Source organism: Dermacentor andersoni, chromosome 11 (genome assembly GCF_023375885.2).
Source record: "Dermacentor andersoni chromosome 11, qqDerAnde1_hic_scaffold, whole genome shotgun sequence".
NCBI lineage: Eukaryota > Metazoa > Arthropoda > Arachnida > Ixodida > Ixodidae > Dermacentor > Dermacentor andersoni.
This window is the reverse complement of record NC_092824.1, coordinates 51,469,133-51,492,227: the sequence shown is the minus strand read 5'-3', so window position 1 is coordinate 51,492,227 and position 23,095 is coordinate 51,469,133. Positions and strand designations below refer to the sequence as shown.

Sequence of the window (23,095 nt, the reverse complement as noted above, 5' to 3'; positions counted from 1 at the left end):
ATAGCGTAAATCGTCGTCAGCGCATGCGTAGGAAGGGATGTACGCGAAGAACGACCAGTTTTGACATAACTGATTTTCGGTGGCTCAGACGATATTTTCATGGGCTATAGGCTTACCGTTTTTCCAATTTTTGCGTGAAAATTATTTCCGCCCATTCGTTTATTCATAGCGTAAATCGTCGTCAGCGCATGCGTAGGAAGGGATGTACGCGAAGAACGAGCAGTTTCGATATAAGGTATTTTCGGTGGCTGAGACAATATTTTCGTGGGCTATAGGCTTACCGTTTTTCCAATTTTTGCGTGAAAATTATTTCCGCTTATTCGTTTATTTATAGCGTAAATTGTCGTCAGCGCATGCGTAGGAAGGGATGTACGCGAAGAACGAGCAGTTTCGACATAACTGATTCTCGGTGGCTCAGACGATATTTTCATGGGCTATAGGCTTACCGTTTTTCCAATTTTTGCTTGAAAATTATTTCCGCCCATTCGTTTATTTATAGCGTAAATCGTCGTCAGCGCATGCGTAGGAAGGGATGTACGCGAAGAACGAGCAGTTTCGAAATAAGTTATTTTCGGTGGCTCAGACGATATTTTCATGGGCTATAGGCTTACCGTTTTTCCAATCTTTGCGTGAAAATTATTTCCGCTTATTCGTTTATTTATAGCGTAAATTGTCGTCAGCGCATGCGTAGGAAGGGATGTACGCGAAGAACGAGCAGTTTCGACATAACTTATTTTCGGTGGCTCAGACGATATTTTCATGGGCTATAGGCTTACCGTTTTTCCAATTTTTTCGTGAAAATTATTTCCGCTTATTCGTTTATTTATAGCGTAAATTGTCGTCAGCGCATGCGTAGGAAGGGATGTACGCGAAGAACGAGCAGTTTCGACATAACTTATTTTCGGTGGCTCAGACGATATTTTCATGGGCTATAGGCTTACCGTTTTTCCAATTTTTGCGTGAAAATTATTTCCGCTTATTCGTTTATTTATAGCGTAAATTGTCGTCAGCGCATGCGTAGGAAGGGATGTACGCGAAGAACGAGCAGTTTCGATATAAGTTATTTTCGGTGGCTGAGACGATATTTTCATGGGCTATAGGCTTACCGTTTTTCCAATTTGTCGTGAAAATTATTTCCGCTTATTCGTTTATTTATAGCGTAAATCGTCGTCAGCGCATGCGTAGGAAGGGATGTACGCGAAGAACGACCAGTTTCGACATAAGGTATTTTCGGTGGCTCAGACGATATTTTCATGGGCTATAGGCTTACCGTTTTTCCAATTTTTGCGTGAAAATTATTTCCGCTTATTCGTTTATTTATAGCGTAAATCGTCGTCAGCGCATGCGTAGGAAGGGATGTACGCGAAAAACGACCAGTTTTGACATAACTGATTTTCGGTGGCTCAGACGATATTTTCATGGGCTATAGGCTTACCGTTTTTCCAATTTTTGCGTGAAAATTATTTCCGCTTATTCGTTTATTTATAGCGTAAATCGTCGTCAGCGCATGCGTAGGAAGGGATGTACGCGAAGAACGACCAGTTTCGCCATAAGGTATTTTCGGTGGCTCAGACGATATTTTCATGGGCTATAGGCTTACCGTTTTTCCAATTTTTGCGTGAAAATTATTTCCGCTTATTCGTTTATTTATAGCGTAAATCGTCGTCAGCGCATGCGTAGGAAGGGATGTACGCGAAGAACGACCAGTTTTGACATAACTGATTTTCGGTGGCTCAGACGATATTTTCATGGGCTATAGGCTTACCGTTTTTCCAATTTTTGCGTGAAAATTATTTCCGCCCATTCGTTTATTTATAGCGTAAATCGTCGTCAGCGCATGCGTAGGAAGGGATGTACGCGAAGAACGAGCAGTTTCGATATAAGGTATTTTCGGTGGCTGAGACAATATTTTCATGGGCTATAGGCTTACCGTTTTTCCAATTTTTGCGTGAAAATTATTTCCGCTTATTCGTTTATTTATAGCGTAAATTGTCGTCAGCGCATGCGTAGGAAGGGATGTACGCGAAGAACGAGCAGTTTCGACATAACTGATTCTCGGTGGCTCAGACGATATTTTCATGGGCTATAGGCTTACCGTTTTTCCAATCTTTGCGTGAAAATTATTTCCGCTTATTCGTTTATTTATAGCGTAAATTGTCGTCAGCGCATGCGTTGGAAGGGATGTACGCGAAGAACGAGCAGTTTCGACATAACTTATTTTCGGTGGCTCAGACGAAATTTTCATGGGCTATAGGCTTACCGTTTTTCCAATTTTTTCGTGAAAATTATTTCCGCTTATTCGTTTATTTATAGCGTAAATTGTCGTCAGCGCATGCGTAGGAAGGGATGTACGCGAAGAACGAGCAGTTTCGACATAACTTATTTTCGGTGGCTCAGACGATATTTTCATGGGCTATAGGCTTACCGTTTTTCCAATTTTTGCGTGAAAATTATTTCCGCTTATTCGTTTATTTATAGCGTAAATTGTCGTCAGCGCATGCGTAGGAAGGGATGTACGCGAAGAACGAGCAGTTTCGATATAAGTTATTTTCGGTGGCTGAGACGATATTTTCATGGGCTATAGGCTTACCGTTTTTCCAATTTGTCGTGAAAATTATTTCCGCTTATTCGTTTATTTATAGCGTAAATCGTCGTCAGCGCATGCGTAGGAAGGGATGTACGCGAAGAACGACCAGTTTCGACATAAGGTATTTTCGGTGGCTCAGACGATATTTTCATGGGCTATAGGCTTACCGTTTTTCCAATTTTTGCGTGAAAATTATTTCCGCTTATTCGTTTATTTATAGCGTAAATCGTCGTCAGCGCATGCGTAGGAAGGGATGTACGCGAAAAACGACCAGTTTTGACATAACTGATTTTCGGTGGCTCAGACGATATTTTCATGGGCTATAGGCTTACCGTTTTTCCAATTTTTGCGTTAAAATTATTTCCGCTTATTCGTTTATTTCTAGCGTAAATCGTCGTCAGCGCATGCGTAGGAAGGGATGTACGCGAAGAACGAGCAGTTTCGACAGAAGTTATATTCGGTGGCTGAGACGATGTTTTTATGGGCTTACCGTTTTTTCCATTTTTTTCCGAGAAAACTAATCTTGCTCATTCGTTGATTTATCGCGTAAATCGTTGTCAGCGCATGCGTGGGAAGCGATGTATGCGAAGGAGCAGCAGTTTCGACAGAAGTTATTTTCCGTGGCTGAGATTACATTTTCATGGGCTATGTGCTTACCGTTTTTCCATTTGTTGGCGAAAAAATTGATTTCTGCTTATTCGTTTACTTATCGCGTAAATCTTCATCAGCGCTTGCGTGGGAAGAGATGTATGCAGAGAAGCAGCAGTTTTGAGAAGTTATTTTCGTAGGCCGAGACGATATTTTCATGGGCTATATGCTTACCGTTCTTCCATTTCTTTGCGAGAAAATAAATTTCTTCTCATTCATTTACTTACCGTGTAAATCGTCAGCGCATGCGTGGGTAGTGATGTACGCGAAGCAGCAGCACTTTCGACAGATGGTATTTTCCGTGTCCGAGACGATATTTTCACGGGCTAGACGCTTACGGTTTTTCCATATTTTGCGAAAAAAATAGTCTCTGCTTATTCGTTTATTTGTCGCGTAAATTGTCGTCAGCACATGCGTGGGAAGTGATGTATGCGAAGCAGCAGCAGTTAAAAATGTACACATGTTTGTAACATTTAAACATGGACAAACATTGCTCGATGACAAAGTGTCCGTGAAAACGCTATGTTGGGAATCGCGGCACCCGCCGCGAGCCATTTGACCTCCGTGCATATGTCGCTTCAAGGCGTACGAAACGTCGAAAGCACAGCGCACACGAACCTATCGGCACTACGCGCAGTCTGGAAACATTGCAGATCGCTTTCCAGACACGAGCGCTGGCAACGCGTCCCTACGGCATTCGCCAAAGGCGTCTACTGCGGCGTCAGCCAGTCGCGTGCCCAACTTTGGCCCGACGCCGTAGTGGTCGCCGCGGTTGTCTCCACTCTGTACGGAGCGCCGGGCGAGGATGACATCGAGGCACGCTAGCAGCCGCCGGAGAAAAACTCCCCTCCGCTCTCGCCTGACCCCCTGCCTCGCGCGCGACAAGAGGGGGCACGCATCCCGGCCGCGTTCCTTGCTCGGGCACGTGAGATTGAACGCGTTCGCCGGTTCTCTCATACGCCTTCCCTCATACGGAACCTCACGACGACGACGACGGCAGAAATGCACCTGGAGTGTCCATATAATTGCTGCCGCAATAAAAATATAAGAAAACATTGAACGACTTGGCAGGGAATAGACAAATGCCCTTGAGAAATTTGCATAATAAGGTGTCTTACAATAACATTAGTTACTTCCAGGAGGCTATGCCACTCTTAGAAGTACTATGACTTTTGCTTTCAAATGCTGCATATACTGAAGTCAGCCATGGTTGTGCAGACAACCAACGAATAAGTAATTATTTTTATTAATTTTTAAAATTCATGATTGTTTGTTTTTGTTGAGGTAATACACAGCAATTTTAAAACGAAAGCTGAGCTTAAATCACAACATTTGTATAGCTAACCTAGAGAGTGGCTTTGCCGCTTTATTGATGCTGTGTGCTTCGCTGTTTTAAATCCCTCCCAGCTACGCTCACACTCATGACAGAAAATTTCCATGATGCCTTGAGAAATTAAGCTGACAGAATGGACTACAACAACAAAGCAAGTCACCATGACCATAATATTTATAATTTACAGCAGCAGATGCTCCTCGACATCAGTCAATTTCGAGGACTCAGATCTGCCAGATATCACAGTAGGTGCCCGCACTGAATTCCACATCTTAGTTGCAGTGTCCGGTAGGTGCTCTGCACAAAGACAAGACACAAAAGCAGCTCGGTATGAATAGATGGTCTTATTTAAAGTGAACCTGCTACCCTTGGTTCATTTCACTAGACAAAATTCTACGATTGATAGTCATCAGTACACTTGGCACTTTCTATAACGAACATGGAACTGAAGTATTATTAGCCAAGTGAATCTAAAATGTGGTTGACATTGCCTTATTTCAGTGAGTATTCTGCTGCTCCAACAAAACTGAAAATGCAAGATCTGAGACTATATTGGCTACACCGAAGCGAATTTCTTTTCCTCGCGGCTCGAAATACGTAATCTGGCAGCAGAAATGTAAATTCGGGTGGCAAAAATGTTGTACACGTAGCAAGAGCAAAATGAAACAGCACATCCCAGATGTGCATGCTTTTTCTGGCTTGGCTTCACTCACCCACAGCCAGCAAGCCAACGTGCAAGTCTCATGTTCTCACACCGATTGCATGGCCGTGGATTCATGACGGTGACAATCTCATTTATAATTCAGTGTTGTTCATTTGCCACGTGTCAGCAGAGCAAGTCATCAACAGGCTATCAAAATCAACAAGAAAGCTTTTGCTGGCCCATCAGGCATCACACTTGCATTTCTTTGACATACATACTGGGTGTCCCAGTTAACTTGGACCAAGATTTAAAAAGAACCCAGGAGCTCTAGAGAAATTGTACTGACTGCATAGTAGTGGCCGTCGTGTGTGCTTGCAGGCAGAATTTTTTCCATCACAAATTATTAATTAATAGCTTTTAATTAGTGAATTTTTTAATTATTGTTTGAATTGCAAACATATCAATTACAAAGTTGTAGGGTACGTCAAATAACCTCCGAACCATGCAGTTATGTGCTGAGTGTGCCTGGTTGTTTTTTCCAAGAAAAACCAAAAGCCCGCGAAATATGAAACAGATGTGTGCTCGCAAGCCCCTATTCGAGCACCTCCAGGCAACCTTTGAAAGATATACGGCTTGAGATAAAATCTTGTCGAACCATGCTCGAGACTGAATGCGGGCGCAGGGGAACCATCGTGTTGAAACCAGATGTTCCGAAGGTGTGCAAGTGGAACGTTGCAATAGACCTCGTTCACGGGGCCCTCGAGGATGTCGATGATGTAGCGTCGCATCGTTAGTGTGTTGTCAAAAAAGATGGGTCCGATGAACATGTTGCCATCAAAAATACCACACCACACATTAAACGACCACTGGTATTGGGGTCGCATTTGTGCCAGCCAGTGAAGATTCCTATCACTCCAGTAGTGCGCATTGTGAAGATTAACTTGTGTCTTTCTGGAAAAATTAGCCTCATCCGTCCAAAGCATACAATTGAGGAAGACCGGTCCTTCTTCACATTTCGTGAAAATCTATTAAGCAAAGTCAAGTCTGTTTTCAAAATCTCTGTCTTCAAGTCTTTGATGAAGATGTACATGGTACAGGTGTATATGACATTTTTTATTTTAAGTCCTCCACAGCGACAACCTTGAGGTTCCGGCCTCTGCACTGGCATTGCACACACTACCATGAGAGTTAGCAGCAAAGAATGCCAAAACATTCGTTTCCACTTCTTCAGCTACCATCGCAGCCCTGCATCACTTTCTTGTGAAGCTACCCGTCTCACAAAGAACTTTGTACATTCTAAGTATTGTTGACGGATTAGGGCATCTTCCACAATGCCAGATCCGGAATAGCTTGGCTGCCTCCCTCTTGTTGCCGTCCCAAGAGCCAGAATCATTTTAGCATTCTGATCATTCGTGAAGGGCATGACTGTCTTCATGAAGAGTAGGCGACTGGGGTGGTATACCGTTGAGGATGAGATCTCCTGTTATTATCTACGCACTGGCGTGTCATGCAAAAATGATTTATGCAATCGACAACAGCATGTGCTGGCTGTACAGATCCGCCAAAGTGTATTAGATGGACGTAGCCTGCACGATATTTGTTTGTATTGCTAAAGGGAATGAAAGAAACATGCTTTCAGGACGCGCCTGTCTACAGAACAAGGTGAGTGCAAAAAATTACATACCCAAGTGCGCCGTCACGGTTTCCCGGCTTCGAAATCCTTCCTTGCCCCCTCCCCCTCGGCTCCGCTACACTTATCAATGCGCCAGCGGCGCGTTCTCATGATGTCGCAGCCATCACATAGCGTGATGCCTTGTATCGAGCTGCTGCCGCTGGTAAAGCTGTGTATCTGTGGCTATTCGCTTGGGAGCACTTGATTAACGGCATGCGTGCACGTATCTATTTCGTATTTTGGACGTTTTGCACGCTTTTTCTCGGAAAAACCAACGACGCAAAGGTGAGCACGAAACAAATGTTTGATTCGGAGGTTATTTGAAGTGCCCTACAACTTTGTAATTGATATGTTTGTGATTCAAGCAACAATTAAATGTCCACTAAGTAAAAGCAATTAATTATTACTTCGTGATGAAAAAGATACTCATTGTAAGCACACACGACTGCCACTACTATACAGCCGGTATGATTTCTCTAGAGCTCTCGCGTTTTTTTTTTTAAATCTTGGTCCAAGTGAACTGGGACAACTGGCATACCTGATAGCAATTTCTTTTTTGCAGATACGAATGTGCATGGTTATAGCAAATGTAGTTTACAAGAAAGGTATTTTTAAGTCAAATGTGTTTTTGTCATAAAGAGGTTAAACTGTTTTGCTGTGAAGTCTACAGAAGAGCAGAAATGAGGTGCTTATGCGTGTTGAGAATTTTGTGGAAGATATGTTGCAACAACAGTAAAACAGCAATTTATTTGTCCCATATCTGAATGTAGGTGTGTGCATAAAAAGCCTCTCATTGCATTATTATCATATATGATGGTTACTGCAGCCATCCCATACTTTTCCTGCATACTAAGCATGTCCTGCTCGTTTCGTTGTCACCACCATTCTCACAAATTTTTACTGTTAAATTCACTTTCATGCAAATTTACGAATTAGAAGGCTAATTATCGAAATTTAGTAAATTAGTGAACTTATTGGTAATCATTACACAGTTTCTCATGTCGACTGCTGCTGCCATCTCTCAGCAAAAAAAAAAAAAAATCTTAAATCCCTTATTTTGGTTGTCACGGAAACAAGTGGCACATACTGAACAGAACAGAAAAGACGCAAAGAGTCATTATCCCTTATTTCTTCAACTAATTGCTATTAAACCCTCTTAACATGTGTTAAGTGTGAATGACCAAGTATCAATATTGTTATCTTAAGAGGAAGCTTTAGCTCGGCCGCAACTCCGATGCGGCCTATTCAAATACATGTAAAATGCAAATACAGTCGCCGACCGATTTTCCGGACTCCAAAAATTCGGACATGCCCGATTATTCGGTCAGCTTCGCGGCACCGCCATTCTCCCCATAGACCATAATGTATAACAACTGCCGAAAGTTCGGACACCTTGCAACCTCTCGTCTGATTTTTCGGACTCTCCTTGAGCCAACTCGGTCGAGAGCACCGTGCACCGACTCTGACCGGTGCACGGTTCGACTTGCTGAACGCCATTTTTGTTTTGAACGGAGCTTCCTTGCTGCCCCACGAAGTGGCGCTACTGGAAATCCCCGCTCATCATCATCGTTTCTGCCTGGTTCGATAGAGTGGCTCTGCAGCAGTTCCGGTTTCAGCTTAGTGAGCCATGTCAAGACAATCCAGCAGCTGATTTGTTTCTTCGCGCACGACGCTGCGAGCAGGCCGCGTTTTTTCATTTGTGTGACTGGTGTCGGCACGGCGGTGTTTGCCTTGTGTGCTGTGTCGAGGTTTCGGCGATCCAACGCGGCATACGGAAACATCGCGTCAAGTCTCTAATGGCGCCGACAGTGCCCGCGCAGACTGCGCTGCGGAATGCCGGCAAGCGGGTGCCGGGCGGCCTAAGATTTGTCGCCTTCCGATGTGCTCCCTACCGACGCGGAAAATGTTCTGCCGAGACTTGCGCAGTGGTTGCGTTGCGATTCCGGACACCGTCTCATTGACAGTTTCACAGGTGGTGACACTGTTGTACTGACATGCGCAGAACTCGACGACGGCGAGATCATTCGTCAGGTTTCTGCTGCAGCGCCGGACGATGACCGAGTCGGAAGTTGACGCACCATGTGCTACGCTGCCGTCGCATGCGGATCGTGTACAAGCAGTGGCTGTGCTTTCAGCCGCCTATAGTGACCGTACGACCCTCTCCGAGATTCAGGCTTATCTGATTGCGCGTAAACGGAACAGCGTGCAACGGCGCATTCACGATTTCTTTAAGCCTACTGCCGAGCCCGAATAAGTGCGTGGAAATAAAGGATTTCATTTTTTTTCTTCTTAATCTGCTTTTTCGGACACCTGTTTATTCGGACATTTCCGCAGTCCCCGTGAGGTCCGAATAAACGGTCGGCGACTGTACTTTTCTCTGAGATGAGCCCTGGACTGATCTTAATGAAATTTGTTGCATTTGCGAGAGAAAGTTGAGTTCTAGTGACTGTTGGAAGTGGAATTTTGGTCTAGGGCCTGAATTGTGTTAAAAATTAAATGTGAAAGTAAAAAAATATAGAAGCAAGAAATTTACAAGTTAATAGCTCTGCATCAGGAACAGATATCGCGGTTCTGTAAACAGCATCCATTAGACCATTCAAAGCGGACAAATTCAATATGTCAATTTATATCTTATGTGAATTCGTTACGTTGTGTACAAGGGTTCTGCAAAAGCTGTATTCCCATATTACAAAATTTTTTTTAGATTCATGTGTGACATTCAATTTTGTCCGCTTTAGATGTATTATGAGATGCAATTCAGATAATTGTGATATCATTTTTAATTGATGAGTTACAGAGGTGTAAACTTGATAGTTTCATTTCATGAAATTTTCAATTTTTGGCAATTTTTTTATAAAATATTGGTGACCTAAATCAATATTTCGAAACTAACAGTCACTAGATTTTAAGTTTTTCTTTTTAAGGCAACAAACCTCGTCAAATTTGGTGCTGTGGTTGCCGACAAAAACGACTTCTCCTTTCACATGTATTTAGATAGGAGCACCCGAGCTAAAACTCCCTCTTAAGAAAAAAACATTGAATTGTTTTCACAAAGTTTGTTTTCACAAAGTTTGAATTGTTTTCACATTGAAAGTCGTCACAAAGACACGTGGCATGCATGCATTGAGCTCGAACCTCAGGGACTTTTTGTGCACCACAAAAATTGCAGCAGCCAAAAAGTAATTGGAAAAATGCATACCATGCTTTCCAGTAAGCTCGCTCACTCTCGGGAACAGATCCTAAATCGATCTGAATGGGTTCAAAGAGAAAGACAAAACGGCACTTACAAGATGGACAGGCGAGTTCACTTCTATTTAATTCACTTGCGAGTCCCATTGCTTCGGTGTGTGCACATCTGGGATTACTTATACTAAATTGTCACAGCTTACAATGGCAAACACAAAAGCCAGTGCTGCAGCAATAAAGTACTAGCTTAAAATAATGTGTTTGCAGTACAATATTTTGTTGCTACTGCTAGCACTTTACGATTGTTATTAGTGTTGGAGGAATATTTAAACAAACTGAGTGCGGGTACTCAAAGCAACAACAGAGGTTGTGTGCAGTAGCTAGCTTCGTGGTGTGGCCTGTTGTGATAGGTATGAGAATCCATAACAGTCAGCACTGTAATATGACTCTAGGCCTTTGTTGCCATGGTTACGATAACCCCCATATTCAAGAATGTTCCTCCACTTGACATTCCACGTAGACTCAAGAAAGTGTACACCAGTGCCATCCCTTGACAGGAGTAGTCACTTCGCTTTTAGCTGATCCACGGCAATTCTTGAGAAGTGTCTTCTTTGGTCAAAGCGTGACGCTCTGCTCAACTCAGTGGAGTGGCTATCTAACCATGCCTTAGAGATAACTTTTGTAACAGGTACCAATTTTTACTCCTACTGTCACCTTAAAAGCAGAACTTACTGTAAATTATCTTGGGAAGCAACTGACATATGCCAAAACACATTACATATCTAAAATCAAAGCAAAAGGAAACTCAAGAGGAATGTAAAGTTTCACTAGTATTGGTATGACAAAGAAGAAAAAAAGAAAGAAAAAATAAAATGCCGGTGATCCATTAACTTACGTCCATGAGTTTCTTGCAGATGTCTCCACCTTTGGCACGGTCTTCTTCGGCGTGCACAACGCGCGAGCCAAACTGCATGGCCCGTTTAGGTCGACAGGCAGCCTCGTTGAGGCCCAGGCTTGCGGCCAGCGTGCGCAGTAGCATTTTGTCTCCGATCCCTCGGGGCAGGTGGGGGTTCACCTGCAATGCGTCAATGCACAATCGGCTCGGCCACAGAAGCTTCCTACAGTAAACTCCTAGAGAAAACTTGAGTGCCACATTCCATTTCACAACTGGCAGGCAGTGCGACAAAGGCTAGAGAGAGACTTCTCTCAGTGCTTGCATCTGCGACGAAAATATAGTACGTCGTACATAAAAAAGGATGCAGGTATGCGTAGTGCAATTCCATGTGGTATGCTTCATATTTGTCAGGAAATAAAATAGTACATTAATCACGTGGACGGTGTCGGAGAAACTAGTGGAGCGGCGTGTTTCTTCGGTGATTGGCGGTCACAGCACAACTCACCGCGCTCGCGACTGAAACATGGATCACTACACACTGCAGGCATAAAGGTGCACAAATAATACCTCATTTGACGTACATTGCGTTGGAAAGTTGTAAAATATGAAGTCGTTATTTTATAGAGACTGTTGCAGATCAAAATCAATTGCACTGTGAGATGCGTGGAGTGAGACATCTATGACTGCACTACTTGCAAGCATGGCGGCTCAGCCTGCGATGGATTATGCAGTGGATTTCCATAAACTTTGTCCTTCTGGCTTCAAACGCTTCGTTACTTTTGAATACAGATCCTTTTTGAACAAAATCTTGCTACATGTGCAACCATTTGCACCGATTAACCATGTGCGTGGAGAGAAAAGCATGGCTTAGCAGAACTTGTTCTGGAGCTAGTTGGTTATGTATTAAAGCAGCAACCGTAGCAAAATATGATGGCTTGGAAACACAGAAAGATTAAATGTAACAAGTAAAGCCACAAGAATGTGTGAAACCACAAGCACAAAGACAAGACAAATGTAGTGGCTGTTGCATTGTGCTGCTGAGCGCGAGGCCTCGGGTTTGGTGGCATTCCGATGGAGACAGAATGCAAAAATACTCGTGTACTAATGCTAGATTTAGATGCACATTAACAAACCCCAGGTGGCTGTAGTTATTTCGAAGTTCCCCACTACAGCATCCTTTATAGCCCGCTGTTCAGTTTCGGGACATTACATTCCACAATTTGACGTTGAACATTTCAGCAATGTAGGGCCCACATTTCACCAGAGCTAAACAGCACGGCTAGCATCTTCTACAACTGAGCTGACATTGTCACCAAACATGCAAGAGCAGTGGGCTTCTTTGCAACTTAACACAATTAGACAGATGGTGCTTACAAAAGCTGGCATGACAGGCTTAAACTGAATGGCAGATAGAAAGGCCAGCTGCCACTAAATGGCGTTTATTGCGAAAAAGAACTGCAAAATGTAGTGGGCGAGTGTACACGTGACCAACTGCTATGATATACTTCTGTTGAAGTGAGCATTTATTTCGTAAGAACAATGTACAGGGTGTTCCAGCTATCGTGGACCAAGATTAAAGGGGCCCCAAACCACGTCTTTCTGAAGCCCCAAAAACGCCTTTGAATGAGTACAGTACCTCTCGGGAGCATATTACTGAAATAATTTTTCAAAAAGAGTAAGCAGGAGCACAGATACTTAGAGTGCGGCATTTAGCTTTCTCATTTGTCCTCAATGCCCTTTGTTCCGAAGGAATGGAGGAGTGCCAGCGACAATAGTGATCGTACACCACCTACGGTGTTATGACGAGCGGGCGGGCAGCCCACAGCGACCACGGTGTTTACGCTACGCAGCGAATGCAGCTATGTGTGGCTACACGCAACTGTTAGTGGACAGCACGGCTGGAGGGCATGCTTCCAGCCTGGCCATGCTGCATGGTGCCAACCATTTTTGCCCTGCAGGGATAGCAGGCAAATCCATGATGCACACTTTGTAGCCCTCAATATGAAGCTCAATACGAAGCATGTCCAGCCAGGAGCAGCAGGTAGTGAGTGCGCAACGGCATGCGTCCCTTGTAGATGCCAGCTGCTATTCATCGCAAGGCAGGGCAGACATAGCATACGTGTGGTATGGGTTTAAGTTTCGCATAGTTTGAGGCTAGTTGAGTGTTCCAGACTAATCGAAATTAGTGAGAGTTGATGGCTATGACATCTCTATAAGCAGTGTGTCCAAAGTTCAATTCCTACATGGGCGAGCGTGGCTGAGCATGAGCTGACAGCAGTCGGCTCACCCTTCTTGACTGATGTTAGCTATAGGCTAATAGCAGCCATGTACAGGAATCCGCTACGTGATGAAACATGGCAGCCCCGAAAAAGGTGATGAGAAGGCTTCTGTTGAAAAGAGAGCAGTTGAAAAAAAAAAAGAAAAAAAAAAGGTGACTTCGCGCTCCGATTGGGAGCCTTATGTGCCGTGCATGAGTGCAAAATTTTGCTGAGATATTCACAGCAACATATGCTCTCCGCAGAACATGCTTTTTCACCTAGCTCAAGGGGTGGCTCAGAACCCCTCAAAAAAATAAAAAAAAAGAAGGAAGCTTTCTTTATGCCTGCAAATTTATTGATCGCATCACACCACTAAATGCTCTACCATTTTCGACTGTGTTCCCTTTCCCTTCACACCCATTCTGTTTCGCTAACAGACCACTGGTCATTTGCTATACTCATTACGTGGCCTGCCCCACTACATTTCACCCACTTGCTCTCAGCTAGAGTATCGGTTGCCCCCATTTGCTTTTAATCCACAAGCGCTGTGTTCACGTCTTTTATGCGTATCATTCTTCATTCCATCACTCATTGCACTACTATCCTTATAGCTTCTCCTCAAGCCTCTTTGGTATCCACCAAGCTTCAGATCCATATGTTAGCACCAGTAGAATGCAATGATTGTACACTTTTCTTTTCAAGAACAGTGGTAAGCTGCCGATCGTGATGGGCCTACTTACTTTCATCCAAATTGGCACCCGATTCAGAAAATTGACAACATCCCTGTCCAGGAATGGAAACCTGGCTTCTCGCCCATGGTCGGACACTATGCTGCAAAAAATAGCAGACGCAAATGCTTGAACACATATATAACTCAATACACAACTTAACAACAACCTAAAGAAAAAAAAAAAAATAGCTGGCTCTTCCGTAGCCGACAGTAGGTGTAAGCATGAAATGGCTACCAGCAAAGCGGATCGGTTGGAGAGGATGCTAACCACAATCTTAAAATGGGCGTAGTGCATGTTTGCAACAGTGTACCATGCCAGACCACACCACACCATGCCATACTGCGCACTGGTCCATATGGATGCAATAGTTTCCTGTCACAGACAGAACCTCATTGGAAGTCTCGTCTTGGTCAAACAGCCATCGACAGTGTGCCAGACGCTACTGCCTTGTACACTGCCAGATGCTACCGGCTCTGCCGGCACGCTGCAGGCCTCACAGACTGCTGGCATTTAAAAGAGCTGAAGCAACTCTGTCTCAGCGCCAAAAGATGACAATCAAGTGCATGGTGCCCTAGATCTGCGTTTTGAACGTTTCTATCGAAAATGACAAATAAAGCTTCAGCGTACTAGAACTTACAGCTTGAGTGATATTGTGAACAAACATTTGGAAGAAATCCAAAGCAATATTTTTTGTAACTCGTTTGAGAAGTAACTAGTATATATGTAATGCAGTCTCGACTGGTAGCCCGGATGATCTTGTTTTGTTCTCGCAACATGCCCGAATGTTCTTGTTTAAGTGCCTGGATAACGGCTCTGGCTTTTGGCTCAAGGTCACTTGAAAGTTGCCGACAACGGGAGCTAAAAGAATTTCATGCTCAAAAAGAAGTGCACAAGACTTTAAATAAATAAATGTTGCCTTCACTATACAGGTACACATATATGTGCATTATAAACTTTAATGTGATTGGTGCAGTTGACTTGCCAAAGGTCCAGAATCAGCTCAAGTCCATGCAAATTTGTTGAAAAAGTTCAAATTTTTAAGGTACTTTTAACAGCGGTAACTTCCAAGGTTTTGCATTGTCGCAGACATGATTATGATGGTTCAGACAATTATCTGTGTCAATTTTTACGACTTGGAATAAGAGGTATGAATTAGAGGTATTACAGGCTGCCTTAGTCGAAAGAACTGTCAAATGGTTTCACCTTTTAATCAAAAGTGTGCCTATTTTTGCATGTTTATTCGGCATCAAAAGTTAAAATTAAGCACGAAGTGGGATGCAGATGATATGCAAATTCTGATTCTACATGCAACATGTACATTGCTGTGAAGCCACACCAAAGGGTGAGACACTGCTATGGGGCGAGCCAGCCACACAAGGTGGTTGAGTGCCTGACGTGCACTTGGCTTCGGGAACTGCTGGAGGCAGTGCTGTGTGAACTTAGGGTCCTGGAGCTCCTACTTACTGCTTGATAAATTTACGTATAGGTAAAATTCTTACTACAAGCGTCTGTGATGTAATGCCAGCCAATGATAAAGGGCTAAAAGAAAGGACTTTGAAAAGAATCCTTGCGTAGTACAAGCTCCTGAAGGCGAAAACTGTATACAAAAGTGCTACAAATAGCCACAAAACTTCATCGTAAGTAAACTGACAGCATGTGAAAGTGGTCATGGTTGAGCAAACAAAACAAAATGTTTTTCTCCACCATTGCTTAGTTCTGAATAAAGGGCCAAACTACTTTTGAAAAAGTTGAACATAGTTGTATACAGCTATTTGTGAGGACTACACATATAAATATATGCTAACACAAAACTGTTTTACACTCTCTTGCAGACCATGTAAAATGCTAGCTTAATGCGAGCCTTTAGTCATTCATGTCAGTGTCAGCAAGAAAAAGAAAGTGCCCCTAAGAAATTTTTGTAATATTTAAGAAACAAGCACATTTGCTAACAGGCTGTTTTAAATGCATGAGTTCAATTAAGCAGCCCAACTTTGCATGGAAAACTCAAGAACTTTTGCCAAGGCAAAAATCGCGGCCTCTCACCGATCATCCCTGCCGAGGTTCCGGTGGGCTATTCTGTTGAGCTCCATGGCAATCTCATCAACAAGACCCTGCCAGCCAAAGTTTCTGCAGCGAGTGAAGAACGGAAGACCACTTATAAACTGGAACAAGTGGCAGCACTGATCTTAAGAGACAACAATGGCACACACAGGCACGCACTTGTACTTCACCATGTGTCTTGAATAGCCGCCCAGCTGCTCATCTGCACCCATTCCTAGGAAGACGACCTGCAGGGAACGAATGCAAACGCAAAGTTTAGCAAGGCTTCAACTGGGTCTGGTTGGCAAGACAGTTGTTTAATTGACTGCACTAGAGTACGCAAGAGAGACAACACTAAGAAGGAGGACAAGGAAAAGGGCAGGCAACTGCTGATTTTCATGTTTCCGTCATCTTCCAGAGTCCTCTTTCATGCATGAAACCAGCACCGTAAACTGAATAAAGATGGGTTGCAAATGTACATCCCTGTATGCTTATATACTTTGATCATCATTATCATCATGCTTCGTTAGCATGCTCACAAAGTGAACTGAAAGCAATGCACGTGAAACTTTTGTGTGTGTTCCAGGTCTCTGTGTAGAAAGCTACTGTAATCGTTAGCCTTCGTGTTACCGATTAGCACGAAGGCTTCTTACCCTTGCTGGGCTCTCATAGGGGGCACCAGGGGGCAGAGCAGTGCCCGAGATACTTCCCCTCCCGCGAGCGGCAAACCAGAGGGCACACCCAAGGCTATCGTCCAGGACCGTCTCCAGTGGGTAGATCAACTTGCGAATGTGGTTGGCGCTGTAAAATAACACTGCATGTGTAGGAGGCTGGCTGCCAACACTGCTTATCCCGATACTTTGAAGGCAGAACTAGGACTAAAGGAATGCAAAGCCAGACAGAGTGGGACAGAACACAATGCTGTAGGTATGGCTCAGAATTTTCAGTTTTCATTTGCATCTGAAAATATGGCTTTTGTCTGGTGAATAAATTTTTCTGCGTGATCTTTCACTTCCTTTTTTTCTCAGCGAATAAATTTTTGCGTTGAGCTCACTGTTTCTTTCAGGGAACACAGTCGAACCTCTGTGTAATGGACACAAATATAGAATATAATGAAACAAACCTAAATTGTTTTGCGCCAATATCAGCGTGCAACAAATACATGCTTATAAAGATACTGGGTATAACAAAGGTATTTTCTTGTTGGATGAGACTTTGTCGCAACAAGGTTCAACTGGCTCATTAGCTAATTTTGATGGTACTGAAACGTGTTGTATGACTGCTCTTTAACAATGCAGTTGCATCGAATGCACACAATAACAAGGTTTTAGAGTAAGTGCACAATGACATATGGCAATGTTACCATGCAGGAATTAGGAGTGAGCACATTTGAGATTTGAAGAGAACTAGAGTGAGAATTTATTCGTAACATTATGTGGGTGCCAAGCTCTTACAAATAATGCATAAAGAATGACTAGGAAGATAGAATAAGATTGTGTGAGCCATTGTGGAAAAAGAACCAAACATTTAACAGGATGCAAATTTAAAACAAGAAGTACTGCTTGGGCGGTAGGCTGATGTACACCCAACCACAAAATTTTACGGAACATGAGGTCTGAGAAAATGCTGAATATCTGTGCAGCCTCACAACGGCAGCCTAGTATTCACATTTGCAGCTTCTACCAGTATATGTGAACAACATTGTGATGTTTTGTTTTACTGACTACTGTTACAGGCAGCTCAGAAATTGAATGTTTTCTGAGATCTCGTGGTCCGTAAACTTCTGTGGTTGACTGTACAACCTTCACCTTGCCAGGCTCCTTGTATTAGAATGCACGTATACATATATCTTGCAGCAGTGTGCCGATTGCCTCGCTCTCTGGTAAATCTGCTTTCACTGATCACTTCCGATTAAAAAAAATTTTTTAAAGTTTGCCATACAGTAAACATTCATTAACTCGAACTCTGATATCTCAAGATATTGGTCAGAATTTTTTTCCTAGCTCGGTGTCAACCCCATGTATTTTTCACCTTTTATCTTGAATGCTTTTGCACCATACTGCCGATGTCTTGAAATCTGGATTGCAAAAGCGTTGGGAAGAAGTCACTACCCGAAGGTTACCATCTTGAGTGTGCAGCCGCGACATTACCAAAAAGTGACAGGATCGCAAGTGTGTAGCAAATTCCGCATCCTTTTACGCCACTATTTTCATCCACCATTCACGGCCAGGTGTGGCTTCACTGATAATGCTGCCGGAGTGTTGCTCCGACCCCTGACGAAGCACAATGAGGGCGAGGAGGTACACGCGACCTCTGCAAAATGCATACCCGCTTATCCGCAGAGCATCGTCAGTCTGCTTATTCACCGTGCTCTGTGCATTTCCGTGTTTGTGGATAACAAGTTCAGGGCCATCATTTTGTATCAATCCCTTTTCCGACACCATTTCTTACCGTGTTTCCTCACTGGTCATAGCGACGCTCCACCCGCAACATCAGTGGGATGAGCCAACCAAAATGGTGGATGAAAGAGTGCCGTGTTATTGAGCGGAAGGCAATGCTCTAAAATCACAGCCCTGGGGTGGCATCCCTGGTCAATTAATTTTTGGGATACGAGCACTTCCGTGATATTTTGCGAAAGTGCTATGTGCGAGGATCACTGTTGCTTGTAGATGCCTAACGTGTTGAGTGCCAAGTCAATATTTAGCGAAAGTGATCTACGAAAAATATTGCTGCTAATACGTCGAGTTGTTACGAGAAATTTAGCGGCTGCTGGCACCTATTTCAAAAGGCTCTAGGTGGCCTATGTGCGACCGGGGGCTTATACTTTTGTGAATTCACTGATCTAAAAAATTTTCCCAGCTTTTAGAGCTTCCGAGTTACTCTGCCTATCTAGAAAATTTTCCCAGATTTTACACATTTGAGTGAACAGGTTTTTACTGTACATAATTCCCTTTTTTTCAGGTCTAAACCAAAAGCGCCAAAGCCTTAGCTGTAACCTCAAACTAATTTCTTTACTTTCCACAAACCAGACAGAATTCACAGGGTACACGGAACTCAAACATGGCAACCGTCACAAGATGAGCCAGAGCACTATATGCAGAGAACAAAATGCAGAAAATTTGCTTTTTCAAATTTTCAGTAATTGACTACAATTTACCAACTGTAAACAGGTCATGTTCTGTCATGGGAACTGGCACTGTTATTTTTGGAGGTGTGGTGACAATGCTTTTCTATGTTTACGACCTTCTCTTTCTTATGAAAGCTACATTATCAGCAAAAGTGACACTTTGGAGGTGCTGGAACGCTAGCCTTTAGCATTATCTTTATCACTAGCTTGACTTAACATTTGTTTCTAGCATCCCTCTAATATTTCTCTTGTGCGTTTGTTTACGTGGGCATAAGTTAATTGGGCTGTAGAGGACGGTCCGACTGCAAGGTACCTGTTAAAGCAAGACAACCAGAGATCGACCAAATATTGACACCTCTTGGGCAACGCAAAAGCTTTAAATACACCAGAAGAGTTTGCAGTTGGGACACTGCAGAACGTGCATAACGCAGTGACACAGGATTCCTTTGGCAGCTGCCTTTCAGTCATGTCTTGAAGCAAATTCTTTAATATAACATGATATGAAATCACTCCATGAGGTCAGTGCAGTAAGAGAGCAGAATATCCAATATCTCTTGATAATATTCATTATCTAAAAACAAAATTATCATTAAAGATAAACAAGATGAAAGTCAGAAGAGTCTTGGTGATCTGACTTACCGTTCGAACTGCAGTTCTTCTTTGCCCACATCAATCTGCAAATGGCATCACAAAACCCTAGTTAGGACAAGACACACCTCTTAGTGGTGCACGATTTAGGGTCAAAGTACAGTCAATGTAGCCTTCCACAATCATACAGAGATGGTTAAGCTTGAAATGCTTTCTCCAAAGCTTCAGTAATGTTCTTCAGTGCTTGACCAAGATATAGGCTCGTATTCACAACGTGCACAACCTCAGGTTGTGCACCTTGTGAATGCCCGGAGCAGTAGTCCAAGGACCAAGAATCCAAAGCGTATTGTAGTATATTGTGACAAACATGCAACAAAGCCACTTTCATTACGTGACATTATGAGCAACATCAAAGTAAAAGCAAGTAGGAATAGTTACCTCATTGAAGATGAAGTACTAATTAAATGCCCAATGCATCATTTCCTGTGGCATGAAAGCTTATACGGCTGGTGCCCGTGATAGTTCCACGGGCAGATTTCAAGGAGATGGGGTGCAGCAACTCCCCTCTTCCTTCTATTGCCTACCCGTCACTTTCCCACACAGAAAGATAGGGCTATACCATATTTACTCACATAATGATCGCACTTTTTGTTCCAAAAAAATTTGTGTGAAGTTAGGGTTCATTATGCAGGTAAAATTTCGAGCAATTTTTTTTTTCGTCGCCTAAAAGGCAGGAGACATACAGTATGATTTGGCGTCCAATACAGTGTCGAATGTGCCAGATTCGAGGCGTTCAGCTGTGCCATAGCGCTGAATCGGGAGCCTGGCGTGAACAGGCATCTGATCAGGCAATCATCATGATCATCATCAGCCTAGTTACGCCCACTGCAGGGCAAAGGCCTCTCCCATACTTCTCCAACTATCCCGGTCATGTACTAATTGTGGCCATGTTGTCCCTGCAAACGTCTTAATGTCGTCCGCCCACCTAACTTTCTGCCGCCCCCTACTACGCTTTCCTTCCCTTGGAATCCAGTCCGTAACCCTTAATGACCATCGGTTATCTTCCCTCCTCATTACATGTCCGGCCCATGCCCATTTCTTTTTCTTGATTTCAACTAAGATGTCATTTACCCGCGTTTGTTCCCTCACCCAATCTGCTCTTTTCTTATCCCTTAACGTTACACCTATCATTCTTCTTTCCATGGCTCGTTGCGTCGTCCTCAATTTCAGCAGAACCCTTTTCGTAAGCCTCCAGGTTTCTGCCCCGTAGGTGAGTACTGGTAAGACACAGCTGTTATACACTTTCCTCTTGAGGGATAGTGGCAACCTGCTGTTCATGATTTGAGAATGCCTGCCAAACGCACCCCAGCCCATTCTTATTCTTCTGGTTATTTCAGTCTCATGACCCGGATCCGTGGTCACTACCTGCCCTAAGTAGATGTATTCCCTTACCACTTCCAGTGCCTCGCTACCTATCGTAAACTGCCGTTCTCTTCCGAGACTGTTAAACATTACTTTAGTTTTCTGTAGATTAATTTTCAGACCCACCCTTCTGCTTTGCCTCTCCAGGTCAGTGAGCATGCATTGCAATTGGTCTCCTGAGTTACTAAGCAAGGCAATATCATCAGCGAATCACAAGTTGCTAAGGTATTCTCCATCAACTTTTATCCCCAATTCTTCTCACTCCAGGTCTCTGAATACCTCCTGTAAACCCGCTGTGAATAGCATTGGAGATATCGTATCTCCCTGTCTGACGCCTTTCTTTATTGGGATTTTGTTGCTTTCTTTGTGGAGGATTACGGTGGCTGTGGAACCGCTATAGATAGCTTCCAGTATCTTTACATATGGCTCATCTACACCCTGATTCCGTAGTGCCTCCATGACTGCTGAGGTTTCGACTGAATCAAATGCTTTTTCGTAATCAATGAAGGCTATATATAAGGGTTGGTTATATTCCGCACATTTCTCTATCACCTGATTGATAGCGTGAATATGGTCTATTGTTGAGTAGCCTTTACGGAATCCTGCCTGGTCCTTTGGTTGACAGAAGTCTAAGGTATTCCTGATTCTATTTGCGATCACCTTAGTAAATACTTTGCAGGCAACGGACAGTAAGCTGATTGGTCTATAACTTTTGAAGTCTCTGGCGTCCCCTTTCTTATGGATTAGAATTATGTTAGCGTTCTTCCAAGATTCCGGTATGTTTGAGGTCATGAGGCATTGTGTATATAGGGCGGCCAACCTTTCTAGGACAGTGTTCCCACCATCCTTCAACAAATCTGCTGTTACCTGATCCTCCCCAGCTGCCTTCCCCCTTTGCATAGCTCCCAAGGCGTTCTTTACCTCTTCCGGTGTTACTTGTGGGATTTCAAGTTCCTCTAGCCTATTCTCTCTCACCTTATCGTCGTGGGTGTTACTGGTACTGTATAAATCTCTATAAAACTCTTCAGCCACTTGAACTATCTCATCCATATTAGTAACGATATTGCCGGCTTTGTCTCTTAACGCACACATCTGATTCTTGCCTATTCCTAGTTTCTTCTTTACTGCTTTTAGGCTTCCTCCATTCCTGAGAGCCTGTTCAATTCTATCCATATTATAGTTCCTTATGTCCGCTGTCTTACGCTTGTTGATTAACTTAGAAAGTTCTGCCAGTTCTATTCTAGCTGTAGGGTTAGAGGCTTTCATACATTGGCGTTTCTTGATCAGATCTTTCGTCTCCTGCGATAGCTTACTGGTTTCCTGTTTAACGGCGTTACCACCGACTTCTATTGCGCACTCCTTAATGATGCCCATAAGATTGTCGTTCATTGCTTCAACACTATGGTCCTCTTCCTGGGTTAAAGCCAAATACCTGTGCTGTAGCTTGATCCGGAATTCCTCTAGTTTCCCTCTTACCGCTAACTCATTGATTGGTTTCTTATGTACCAGTTTCTTCCGTTTCCTCCTCAAGTCAAGGCTAATTTGAGTTCTTACCATCCTGTGGTCACTGCAGCGCACCTTGCCGAGCACGTCTACATCTTGTATGATGCCAGGGTTCGTGCAGAGTATAAAGTCGATTTCATTTCTAGTCTCACCATTCGGGCTCCTCCACGTCCACTTTCGGCTAACCCGCTTGCGGAAAAAGGTATTCATTATCCGCATATTATTCTGTTCTGCAAACTCTACTAATAACTCTCCTCTGCTATTCCTAGAGCCTATGCCATATTCCCCCACTGACTTGTCTCCGGCCTGCTTCTTGCCTACCCTGGCATTGAAATCGCCCATCAATATACTGTATTTTGTTTTGACTTTACCCATCGCCGATTCCACGTCTTCATAGAAGCTTTCGACTTCCTCGTCATCATGACTAGATGTAGGGGCGTAGACCTGTACAACCTTCATTTT

The 23,095-nt window shown here is 43.5% G+C and overlaps 1 protein-coding gene across 1 annotated transcript in view; it reads right to left on the bottom strand.

Moving 5' to 3' along the window:
- Positions 1–4,724: 4,724 nt before the first annotated feature.
- LOC126517832 (asparagine synthetase domain-containing protein 1) overlaps positions 4,725–23,095 on the bottom strand; it is a 45,204-nt gene continuing 26,833 nt past the window's right edge. Inside the window, exons 8-15 of the mRNA XM_050167636.3 lie at positions 19,760–19,794; positions 16,647–16,794; positions 16,174–16,241; positions 15,997–16,080; positions 13,963–14,053; positions 10,965–11,144; positions 10,083–10,132; positions 4,725–4,865 (exon numbers count right to left, since the gene is read on the bottom strand). Coding sequence (XP_050023593.2) covers position 4,865; positions 10,083–10,132; positions 10,965–11,144; positions 13,963–14,053; positions 15,997–16,080; positions 16,174–16,241; positions 16,647–16,794; positions 19,760–19,794 — 657 coding nt within the window. The 3' untranslated portion in view covers positions 4,725–4,864. The remainder of the gene's footprint in view (positions 4,866–10,082; positions 10,133–10,964; positions 11,145–13,962; positions 14,054–15,996; positions 16,081–16,173; positions 16,242–16,646; positions 16,795–19,759; positions 19,795–23,095) is intronic.